Source organism: Pituophis catenifer, unplaced genomic scaffold (assembly GCF_029215685.1).
Source record: "Pituophis catenifer annectens isolate HBS135680 unplaced genomic scaffold, rPitCat1.0.hap2 SCAF_2, whole genome shotgun sequence".
NCBI lineage: Eukaryota > Metazoa > Chordata > Lepidosauria > Squamata > Colubridae > Pituophis > Pituophis catenifer.
This window is the reverse complement of record NW_027256882.1, coordinates 134,644,512-134,656,780: the sequence shown is the minus strand read 5'-3', so window position 1 is coordinate 134,656,780 and position 12,269 is coordinate 134,644,512. Positions and strand designations below refer to the sequence as shown.

Below are 12,269 nucleotides of genomic sequence, written 5' to 3'. Positions count from 1 at the left end.
CTGTTCTCAGAGATTATAAAATAAAAAATTAAAGTCAGCAACAGAATTGGCAGAACAGGAAGGTCTATAGATCCCACTTCAAAGTGAGAGAATCAAGTTTTCAGGGGAACTCCAAAATCCCATTTTTTTTGGGAATTCCAAAAAACAAGGGACCATTTCAATAAGGGGCCATAACAGTTCTTTTGCCCACTTCTCCCCCCAGTCATTTGTCTGCCTGATGGTTTTTAATGAGTCAGAATGCAAGATCTCAAATATCATCAGGATCTATCTTTTCTTTTCCTATATTCCAGTTAGACAAAATCAACATATAGTAATCGTATTTTTATATACACAATATTGATCTCCATATATTCTAGCTATTTGCATTAAGATATACTCCAAATTTACTTACAAGAGAAAGGTTCATAAACTACCATTTCTTTGATGTGAAACAAGCAGGATTCTGTCACCAATTATGTGTATTTCTCCTAGGGAAAGAGAATATCCATTATGAAATGAATTGTGTTTCCTGCAACTTTAATTGTATAATCTACTTTATTCCCAAACAGCATAGAATGACACTTCTACTGCAAAAGTGATAAAGATGGATATGGAACAACTCAAATAGCCTTGGTAGTACAGTGGTTTAAGGCACCCTGTTATTAAGCTAGTTATTAAGACCAGCTGCCTGCAATTACTGCAGGTTCGAATCTCGCCAAGGCTCAAGGTTGACTCAGCCTTCCACCCTTTCTAAGGTAGGTAAATTGAGGACCCAGTTGTGGGGGCAATAAGCTGACTTTGTATAAAATATACAAAAGGATGAAGGCTATTGCTGAGCACATTGTAAGCCGCCCTGAGTCTCCGGAGAAGGGCGGCATATAAATCAAAATTAAAAAAAAAAAAAATAGGAGAACCAGAGCAAATATTATTCAACTGCACTGAAACTACACCTTAGATGAAAGATTGATTTTGTATTGCTTTACTAGTATTATCTTCCCTATTTATAATTTAAAAGCAATCCTACACTAAAATGAAGGAAGATACAGTTTGTTTTGGAATGATGAAGTGTGGGAATTCCTGCCTCTTTGAAGAATTTCCATCTTTTTTATGAGCTTTTGCACATCCTGTTTCTGATTGTTAAATGTTTTGCCTTTAAAAAAAAAAAAAAAAAGACTTTCCCTCCCTTTGAATAGTCCCCCCCCCTTATAATGCTTGATTTAAGATGGAAGGTTGGGGAATTCTGGGAATTTAAGTCCCCTATCTTAAAGTTGCTAAGGTTGAGAAACACTGGTCTATAGTAAAAGTACATGCCTGCTGTCTTTTTTAATGTAAAACTTATGGCCGCAACCCTGTAAAACACTGGATTGTGAATAAACTCCATTGAATTGAGTAAGGTTCAATTATGAGTAGACAGATAGAATGCATTGCAGTGGGAGTCATATCCAGCTACAGCCCTGTGCAGGAAAGTGTATCTGCTCAGTACACTGCTAACTGCTAATTTGCTGTTGGCAATAGCGCTTTTTAAAAAACCAGAACAGCTAGAATGATGACTCAGCCGATGGGGTGAGAGCAAAGATTAAGGAAATGTTGTGCAGACATAACAAAATAAAGAAGTTATCAGAGAAAGTTTTCAATATTGTCCAATGATAACGTATCTGCCCAATTGTATAAATTTTTATAAAATACCCCATATTCCAAGCAAATCATAACTTTTTAAAATCTTGAAACCATTACGGAAAGAATTGTCTAAAATCTTATGGTAACATAAACACCAGATTCTTTTTCTTTAAACGAAGAAAAAGAACTACTGTACTATATATTAAAAGCAAGTCTGAACCAGCTTCGGAGTTCAGCTTGCTGGCTTTATGCTCTTAACTGGTGGAAGGTGAGAGATAGATAGATAGAAAGAAAATAGATAGATAGAGATAGATAGATAGATAAAAAGAAAATAGATAGATAAAAAGAAAATAGAGATAGAAAGAAATAGATAGGTAAATATAGATAGATATAGAGATAGATAGAAAATAGAGATAGAAAGAAAGAAAAATAGAGATACATAGATAGAAAGAAAATAGAGAAAGAAAGAAAGAAAATAGATAGATAAATAGATAGAAAGAAAGAAAATAGACAGAGATAGATAGATAGAAAGAAAGAAAATAGGTAGGTAGGAAGGAAGGAAGGAAGGAAGGAAGGAAGGAAGGAAGGAAGGAAGGAAGGTAGGAAGGGTCTTTTCCGTTTACGCAAACTGCTTAACAATATGACCCCAACCTTCACCACGTGAACGGGTGGCGCGTCGTCTGAAGCCAGAGTTCTCTGTTTAGAAAACCACACGAAACGTTTCGGCTCTCACCCCATCGCTTGCGATCTCTTTGCAACCAGCCGCTGCACCTCCGAAGCCTCATTCATTCAAACATTCGTTCAAATCCCGCGCTCGACTGCCGACGCCGCTCCCGGACACGGAAGTGTCGCAGCGCAGGACGGGACGCTTCGCAGGGCGGCGAGGGAAGGTCAAATGGCGGCGCTGCTGGGCGGGCTGGCTTCTTTAGGCTCCGCGGCCGGCAGGCAACGTGAGTCGGAAAGGTTGGGGGAGGGCAGAAGCCTTAATTGGGTTGGTGGTTTGCTCTCGGGAAATGGCAGCAGGCGGCGGCGGCGGCAACGGCGGGGCTCGGATGATTTGGGATGTGGTCTTCCAGTGTATGAAGTTACGAGCAAGAATTCAGAAGGGGGAGAAAGGTTTACGCTTGGCGCAGCCGATCCACCTTTCGCCTGCAAATGGGTCAGAGGAATATGGGCCTTAGGGGTTCCTGCGCAAGGTTTTGCAATCAAATAAGCCGCCGATCCTTTGCAGAAATTGGTGCATTTCCCCATCCCCATCCGCGCTTGAGAGCGAGCCTGGAAAGAGCCCTACAAAACTCGCTCTGCTGAGCGATGTTGTGAAGGATTCTACTGTTTTTTATTTTATTTATTTATTTATTTGCCAAGAACGTATTAGGTAATAAGTATAAAGATGATTGGATTGGATACATAAAATAGATACAAATAGAGGAAACATTAGGACAGGGACGGTAGGCACGCTGGTGCTCTTATGCACGCCCCTTATAGACCTCTTAGGAATGAGGTGAGGTCAACAGTAGACAGTCTTGGGTTAAAATTTTGGGGGTTTGGGGATGAAACCACAGAGTCAGGTAATGCATTCCAGGCATTGACCACTCTGTTGCTGAAGTCATATTTTCTGCAATCGAGTTTGGAGCGGTTCACTTTAAGTTTGTATCTGTTGTGTGCTGGTGTATTGTGGTTGAAGCTGAAGTAGTCATTAAAAGGTAGCAGATAATTTTAAGTCCTAAAGGTGTTTTTTTTCTTCTTCTTCTTCAAGAGGCAACTGGACTTTCTGGTTTTTCTTTGAAGATGTTTCACTTCTCATCCAAGAAGCTTCTTCAGCTCCCTTGGATGAGAAGTGAAACATCTTCAAGGAAAAACAAAGTCCAGTTGCTTCTTGAAGGAGCACCTTTGGGACAACCATGACCTGGATGATGACTAAGAATCTCATACGTACATAAATTCTACTAAATGTATCTTCCTTGGGGAATTCGGTCATCTTCTTTCGCTGGTGTCACAAGGTGCTGCTTTGTTTTAATGGTGCTATGGGTAGGCTTCATCAGCTTTCAGAATTTCGATTAGTCTCTTTCTAAAAATTCTTAAGATGTCCCATTTTGGAGCAGATGAACAATGTGATAGTGACAAAACCCAGATGTGGCCTTTTTTTTTTTTTTTTTGGAGAAAATCCTAAGAATTTTAGGCCATTTCCTTTTACCGCTGGCTTCAACCAGTACAGGTAGTCCTCGATTTACAATCCTTCATTCAAAGTTACAACAGCACTGAAAAAAGTGACTTATGACCATTTTTCACACTTATGACCATTGCAGCATCCCCGTGGTCATGTGATCAGAATTTGGATGCTTGGCAACTAGCTCATATTTATTTATAATGGTTGCAGTATCCCAGAGTCATGGAGCCATCTTAAGGAACAATTTGACTGAATAATTGATTGACTTACAAATTAATAATTCTGAGTGTTTGGTTGCTCCTCTGTGGTTTGGCACTTTTGCTACTTGCATGATTGTTTGCTTCAAATTACTATAAAATCTACCTGTCCAAGCATCCATGTCCTAAATAGGATGCTGAGGGTTGCTATCCCGGAAAAGTTCAAAAAGGCTTTGCTGGCATTTGGTGCTTTTTAGTTGTGGTGCCAGCCTCCTGGACAGTCTCCCCAACCTGAAATCTGGAAGATTGAACCCTTCTGATGTTTTGTTTTGTTTTAGATAAGCTACTTACTAAACTAACCTGTAGTTATTTCAGGTTGTCTTGAATATGGTTTATGGTGGAATTGATTTGCATTTTGGACTGGGAACTGCTGGCTCACAGCACATGCTTTTTATTATCACACTAATCATTGGAACCTTTTGCTTTCTTCCCCTTCCTGTAACAGTTTTGCCTGTTCCCACATTCAGTGCAACTGTGGTGAGATTTGCATCCAAAAAAAGTGGAGGCAGCACCAAAAATCGTGGAGGGAACAGAACCGGGAAAAGGTACGGCTTCAAAAAATTAGATGGTAAGTTTCTCAATCACTTTAAGTCGGTTTCCTGCTTATTGTTATTATTATTATTGTTTATTATATTATGTTGTTATTATTAACAGCCCATCAACAAAACCAACTGAAAAAAACCCAGATTAATTTTCTTGCTCTTTGCTATCAAAGATGGACTATGCTGTTTGAAGGGCCCTGAAGCCATGGTTTTGGTGATTGAAGAACCCTTTCCCTTCCTCTTCCCTTTGTTCCATCCAGTTTTGTCACTTTGGCCATCTTTATTCTTTTTCATTTTGGGGTTTTTTCTTTGTTTTTGAATATTTTTTTACCAATTTGTAAAGTGGCCTAGAGTGGCTGGAAGTTGGGCAGCATATAAATTTAATCGATTATTATTTTCATCTGTTCACAACAACGTGAGGTCCCAGCTGCCAGTTCTTTAGCTGGTGTTGGCCTTCATATGCATTGAATCCTTCTCAAGAAATTAGGCTGTTCTAATGTATCGGTAGACAGGTAGTCCTCGACTTACGAACACAATTTGAGCCCAAAATTTATGTTGCTAAATAAAACATTTGTTAAGTTTGTTTTGCCCCATTTTATGAACTTTCTTGCCACGGTTGTTAAGTGAATCATTGCAGATGTTAAGTTAGTAACGTTGTTAAGTGAATCTGGCTTCCCCATTGACTTTGCTTGTCAGAAGGTTGCAAAAGGTGATCGCATGACTCCAGGACACTGCAACTATCATAAATGTGAGTCAGTTGCCAAGCATCCAAATTTTGATCATGTGACCAAGGGATGCTACAGTGGTTGTAAGTGTGAAAAACAGTCATAAGTCACTTTTTCAGTGCTGTTGTAACTTTGAGCGGTTATTAAATGAACTGTTGCAAGTCAAGGACTACCTGTATTACAATATACGTGCAGGCCTAAGCAGTGTGGCCTTCTGCGATTGACAGATGGAACTTTTGTCAATGCATTGGCATATTAAGTACCACATATTATGGTTTGTTACACAGTCAGCCAGATGTATAGACTGGATTTGGCATTTTTAGCCACCTGTTGATTCCCAAGGACCTGGAATAGGGAGATGTTGCTATTTGATGCTATTGCAGGAGGTAAACTGTTCCAGGTAAAGTTGCCTTTTGCCATTGATGAATATTATTTGGCCGGCTGGATATTCGTGTGTTATGCCTGTCAACAATGAGACAGCCAGTAAGTGTTAGGACTGCAGTAGTTTACTGTGGAATTCTGCCTATTGATTGCAGAACGTAAGTCCACTATTTAAAATTAGTGCTTATATTCTGTACATTTTTCTTTAGAATATAACTTTGGGGGGGGGATACAATAGGGAGGGTCTAAATAAATTAAGCGAAATGTACTGAGCTGTCTATCAGGTTTATATAACTCTAAAACGTTGCTGATACTTCCTTTACCCCATCCTTGCTTGCTGGTAAATTGACTGGTAAATTGTGTCAAAGTTGTAGCCAGTGGTTTGTTATTGGGAAACCAGAGGGAAGATTCAGTAGACTACATATTTTGCAGAAGTATCCCTCCAAAAACACCCTTGATAACAAAAGTAACTTTTAAGCCAAAAACCCTTAGGGCACAAAAATTTACCTTCCAGCCCTATGGTTCTATCATTCTTTGATCGTGTCCAGAGTGCCTTTTATGAAATCCAGTGTGCAATGATATATTTGTTACTCTTTATGTTACTGCAAGGTTCCCTTGTAACATATGCATGGCCATAGAAATTTGAACATGTGTTTACTGAGAGAAGGAACAGTGTGGGAGGAAAGGAAATGGAAAAAAAAAAACAAAGTTTGGCTTCAATCCCTTTTTTTCCTCTCTAAAGCAGGGCTTCTCAATCTCAGCCTCTTAAACTCTGTGGATTGCCTGGGAAATTCTGGGACTTCAAGTCCACACAACGTAAAAGTGTCTGAGGTTGAGAAACTTTGTTCTAACAGTCAGCTGTTGAAGACTGATGTCCAGATGTGGGGGAAAAACATTGCTCTAACAGTAAGATGTTGAGGCAGAACCCAGATGTGAGGAGAAAAAATAATTACAAGCCTCTTTGGTGTGGGTTGCTTTTGTAGAGCTATACATGAAGCTTTAAGGAAATACAGGTAGTCCCCAACTTACAACCACAATTGAGCCCAAAATTTATGCTGCTAAGTGAGAAATTGATTAAGCGAGTTTTGCCACATTTTACGACTTTCCTTAACACATTTGTTGAGTGAACCACTGCAGTTGTTAGTCACACGATTGTTAAATGAATCTGGCTTCTCCATTGACTTTGCTTGTTAGAAGGTTGCAAAAGAAGGTCACATGACCTTGGGACACTGCAAGCGTCATAAATATGAGTCAGTTGTCAAGCACCCGAATGTAAGTCACATGACCATGGGGATGCTGCAGTAGCCATTAGTGTGAAAAATGATCGTAAGTCACTTTTTCACTGCCATTGTAACTTCAAACAGTCACTAAACGAACTGTTGTAAGTTGAGGACCTACTTCTATGCTAAAAAGTTAAAACCCTGGAAATAAGGAGACTGGGGTGTGAGGAGTCAATAGTCCGTGTATTCCCCCCTCCCCTCAATTTGATAATATAATGGTGATGATAGTGATAATACTTATTTCAGTTTTTATCTTAGGACAGTTTCTGAACCTTGATGAATTTAAAATAATATGGACATCATGCTGGCTGGGAAATAACAGGGAATTGAAGTCCACATATTTTAAAAATTGCCAAGGCTGAGAAACACTGTTTTATGTAACACCTTCATTAAGACAATTGAACACGAAAATGCAGGGTTTTGCAAGATCATCTACTAAATTTTAAATTCAAAGATTCAAGACTAATGAAAATAAGTATTTTTTTTAAAAAAACTAGTAGTCAGAACAGATGCAATATCTTTTGTTGGCCTTTCCTGCTGTCAATAATCTAAGCAGGATCAGATGTTGCTTATCTCTTCACTGGGAAGACCTTCCTTGCCAGGAAATGTCAGCTGTAGATTGGATTGTGGAGCCAGAAAAATATCCTAGACCTAGAAGAAGCAAATTCTGTATTGCTCATGTAATTTTTTGACAAAATGTACCTGGAGTTGCTAGAAGTCAGTTTTGACTTGAGGAACTCCTTCCTTTTTAACAAAAAAATGTATGTTGATTCCAGTTAAAGTGAACATGCTGCAATCAAATGGTCATGGCTAGAGATTTAGACCACTATAAAAAGGGGGTTAGATTAGAGTTTATCAATAGTCAGTAGTCTTGATGGTTCCTTGGTGTCTCCAGAATTTTCACCAGCACTCTTGACATATCAGCTGCTTTGTAGGAACAGTGGAAAAGGGTGCTTGCTCTCCTTGCTAAGCTTATGAGCTTTGATAGAGGCATCTGTTTGAGGGCCGTTAAAGACTGGACTAAATGGGCTATTAGCTTGATGCAGTTTCTTTATATACTTAGGAAATCCAGCTCTCTTGCGATGGGATAAAAAGTGGGTTGGGGAACAGGGAGCCTAACTTGACCCTAACATTAACTAAACCTGCAAGGTCAGAGTGCACATGGAATTTGGGAGAAGATACATGCAGACAATTCAGGACCACCCTGGCAAGCCAATGTATTGTTCCTCCTTTGTTCAAAGTGTAACATTAGTTTATATCCTTAAGGAAGTACACAAGAATAGTTTTTGCAGTAACAAAGCTGGAGAACATATTATATGGTTTTACTACGCATTTCTTTTTTAAGACAGAAGAGTTTAACTTCAGTGGATACAGATTGGGATACAGATTCTTGCTCTATTTGGAATGAACCAAATCAGAAGTGATGTTGGTTGACTCTTGTTGACTATATAGCCACTTCTATATCATTCTCTTAACAATAATACTGAAGAGATTTGTCAGTTTCCTTCCTCCAGGATGTTTGCCAAAGTCCACATTTTTCTACAGACCTGACATTCCCCAAACACTAACCAGACCAAGCCCTGGTAATTTCCAAACCCAAACAAATAAGGCTCTCCAAACCATCAAGTTACAATACTTAGTACAAGGCGGATGAGTCATTAATATGTCTCAGGACATGGACATTCTGGCCCTGTAATGATGCAGAGGGGACTCTTTCCTTGTGTCATCCTGCTCAACATAATCAGTAAATTGCACAGCCAGATCCCAGATTTCTTCATCCTTCTCACACAAATACAAAGCAATTCAGTGCTATCATAAGTCCCACTTCCTATTTTCCCACAGTTTAGCAGCCCTCCTAATTTTGTCTTCTCCATAATTCCCCTATGAGGAAAGCAAAGATGTCCTCATGAGTCCTTGTAAATTAAAACATAACATGTTGGGTTACAAGTAATTCTCGACTTAAAACCATTTGTTTAGCAATTGTTTGAGTTACAATGGCCCTGAAAAAAGTGATCTACGACTAGTTCTCATATGGACTCCTAAATATTTCCATGGTCAAATTTGGGTGCTTGGCAACTGGCATGTATTTGTGATGGTTGCAGCATCTCAAGGTCTTGCAGTCGCCATTTTGTGACCTTCCCAGCTGGCTTCTGACAAGCAAAGTCAATGGGGGAAGCTGGATTAGCTAAACAACAAAATGATTCACTTAATAACTGCAGTGATTTGCTTAATAACCATGGCAACAAGGTCGTAAAATCGAGGCACAAATCACTTAACAACTGTCTTACTTAGCAACCGAAATTCCGGTCCCAATTGTGATAGTAAGTCAAGGACTATCTATACTTGAATGTGGATTCAGGATTATTGAAATGGAAGTTTTCCTTCTTTTCCTCTTGGTAATCTCAAGATGGCAGTCTACACTACATGAAATGTAATTTGGTGAATTAATGTATGAATTGAAGTTATTCCGATAATCTGTCAAGTAAATACTTTGGATATGTGTGCTAGAAAGCTGCAGCTAATCAGACTAAGTAAAATTAGGGGTATGACTCTCAAGGCTTGAGTCTCAGTTCTTTCACCTTTGACCTCTTCTGCAACGGGTCCTATTTCGTGAGAAGGAATGTTAAAGAAAGTTGCTCTGTTGTATTTTGTCCATTTGTATTCAGCTAAAATGCATTCAAGCTGTCTTGTTTCTGCGGTTTAATTACTTTCTTTAACTCATTTGCAGGACAATTTGTTCACGCAGGCAACATATTGGCCACCCAGCGTGTGATTCGGTGGCATCCGGGAGCTCACGTAAGATGTTCTCTTTGTTATTTCAAATACCACTTAATTAAGACTTCATTCCATTTTTATCAAAGCATCTGTTTCCTTGTCTTGCTCTAAATTATCCTGGAATTAAACATTTTTCATTATGGTCTGTCAAACCTCTTGGCCTCATTTTTATCATTTTTAAAGATTCTTTCTCTCTGCTGAGACCAGAATAAAATTCTTTCTTTGATCTCTCTTGCTATACCTACCATCTGGAACGAGCTTCCCCCAGAGATACGGGGGATCCCGGACCTGCGCACGTTTCGCCGTGCTCTCAAAACTTTTCTATTTCAGCAGGCTGGCCTGGCCTAACTCTCCTCTTTTAAATTTTTTAATTCGTGATTTTATAAATTGGGTGTTTTAATCTGTGTTTCGGCCAAAATATTTAATAATTTTAAGGGATTTTTAATATTTGTATTATCTGTATTTTATCTTGGCTGTTCACCACCCTGAGTCCTTCGGGAGTAGGGCGGTATAGAAATTTGATTAATAATAATAATAATAATAATAATAATAATAATAATAATAATAATAATAATAATAATAATAAAAAAAAAAAAGTGCTGACATTAATAACCAGAAACTGGAACCTCTCTCTCACCCTGATTAGTGTTTCACAGACTTTGAACCACCTCTCTATATTTAGTAAAAATTCAGAGCCAATGTAGTTGCAGTATGAAATAAAAGAATATGTCAGATACTCTGGAAACCCATCCTCATAGATGGGACAACCCCCCTTCCCCCCATAGAATACCCTGAGGTAAAGAAAAAAGAACAGAAGAAAATGCATCATGGTGCATTGGATGGCTTTGATCATCAGAGGGGGGAAAAATCAAGTTGTGGAAAAGGAAAATAATTAGGCATTTGTTTACATTGATCCATAGCACAACTTGCATATATTTTTGTAATTGGTGCCTTCTAAAGAGAAATGCTTGCTTATTCTGTCCAGAAGTAGCTGGGTAGAATATCATATAAAATTGGGCTTGTTGGAGATACCATCTTTAAGACCAAAATTATCTTCAGCCACTTTTGGGTGTGAAGAAATCAGCTGTCACTCAACATTTTTGGCTTACAAGCTGACATTCATCTTATTCAGCTGGCGTGGAACCAGATTCAGGCTGAATGGGTTCAGCTATGACGGTATTAGAATTCCAAAACACCATCAGGAGCAGGTGTCAACAAAAGCTGAAGACACAAGGAGCAAATGTAATTGGCTTGCAAAGAAATCAAATTACTTGCTACATCCGATAAAGCCAGTCATCCCGGGTTACAAATATAAACCCTACCAGAGCAGGGATTCTGAATTTCATTTGCAAGTAACAGCAAGTAACTGGAATCCTGCAGTCTCACTTTGACATCTTTGCATTATGCTGTATCATTCTGGTGATAGTGATGTCTTTCTTGCACAAGCAGTTGTGCTTTAGTTTAGCAGACAATTGACAAACTGTACCAGTTTGTGAACTACTGGCAGTCCCAGTGATAGGCACGGCCCGCGCTCTGCTCCAAGGGCTGCTTCTTCCGTTCTTTAATTATGATTCTGTCTCATTGACCCAGGTGGGGATGGGATACAACAAATGGTTGTATGCTCTTGAAGATGGAATTGTGAGGTTCACGAAAGAAATCTACGTACCGCCTGCCCGTGGCAAGGAAAGCCGAGAAGTGATCTGCCAGTTGCCCAAAGGAGCTGTGCTGTATAAAACTTTCATCAACGTTGTTCCTACCGAAAAAGTGGGAAGTTTTAAGTTGATCACCATGATCTGAGAGCTAGTTCTGAATGACTTTTGGTTAGTCCTCTGCAGCTGGGAACGAAGCAATATTTGGAGCATCTACAGCATATCATAAAGAGACATGCCCTTAACACACACCTTCGATGTGCTGCTGCTGAAATAAAGATTGATAGTATTTCTTTTCCAAAACACAACAGCAGTACTACTGCTGCTCATTTCGGAGGAACCATCTCAAGCTAATTCTTTATTCTTGGGGTAAAAGCAGATGCTAGAGGTAGGTTTCCAATTTAAGATTGAGTATTCTCAGCAGATTTCATACACCAGTAATTATGTCTCCCTGCAGACATATGAAATTATTTCTTCCCAACTTCAGCACATCACAATCTGGGTACAGAATGTACACATTGTAATGTCATGATTTGTACATTATACCAGTGTATGCACACAAACTTTTGCAGTGTTGTCTGTTATGTACCAAACAGATGTGCAGCTGCTATAGATGCAGTCTAGCAGGAAGTTCCTATCCCATCCCAGCTTATTCCTTATCCAATGTGTCAAGCACTGATCAGTTTACACAGCGTGTTTAGAAAAAATGTAATTTCTTTGATGTTTGCTTGGCTTAGTGCAGGGGTGTCAAACTCAAGGCCTGGGGGCCGGATTTGGTCCACAGGGCTGCCCTCGAAACAGTGGAAGAGCGGCCCACAGTGCCTCTGCCAATGAAAGTGGAGCTCGGGAGAGCTGTGTGTGGCCTTCTTGAGCTCCGGTTTCGCTGGCAGAGGGTTG

General features: G+C 39.4%; 1 protein-coding gene across 1 annotated transcript; it reads left to right on the top strand.

Moving 5' to 3' along the window:
- Positions 1–2,463: 2,463 nt before the first annotated feature.
- Positions 2,464–11,680, top strand: MRPL27 (mitochondrial ribosomal protein L27). Its single transcript, XM_070934650.1, has 4 exons — positions 2,464–2,546; positions 4,466–4,588; positions 9,677–9,744; positions 11,314–11,680. Exons 1-4 carry the CDS (start codon positions 2,492–2,494, stop codon positions 11,518–11,520), a joined length of 453 nt encoding a protein of 150 aa, XP_070790751.1. The 5' UTR covers positions 2,464–2,491; the 3' UTR covers positions 11,521–11,680.
- Positions 11,681–12,269: the final 589 nt, after the last annotated feature.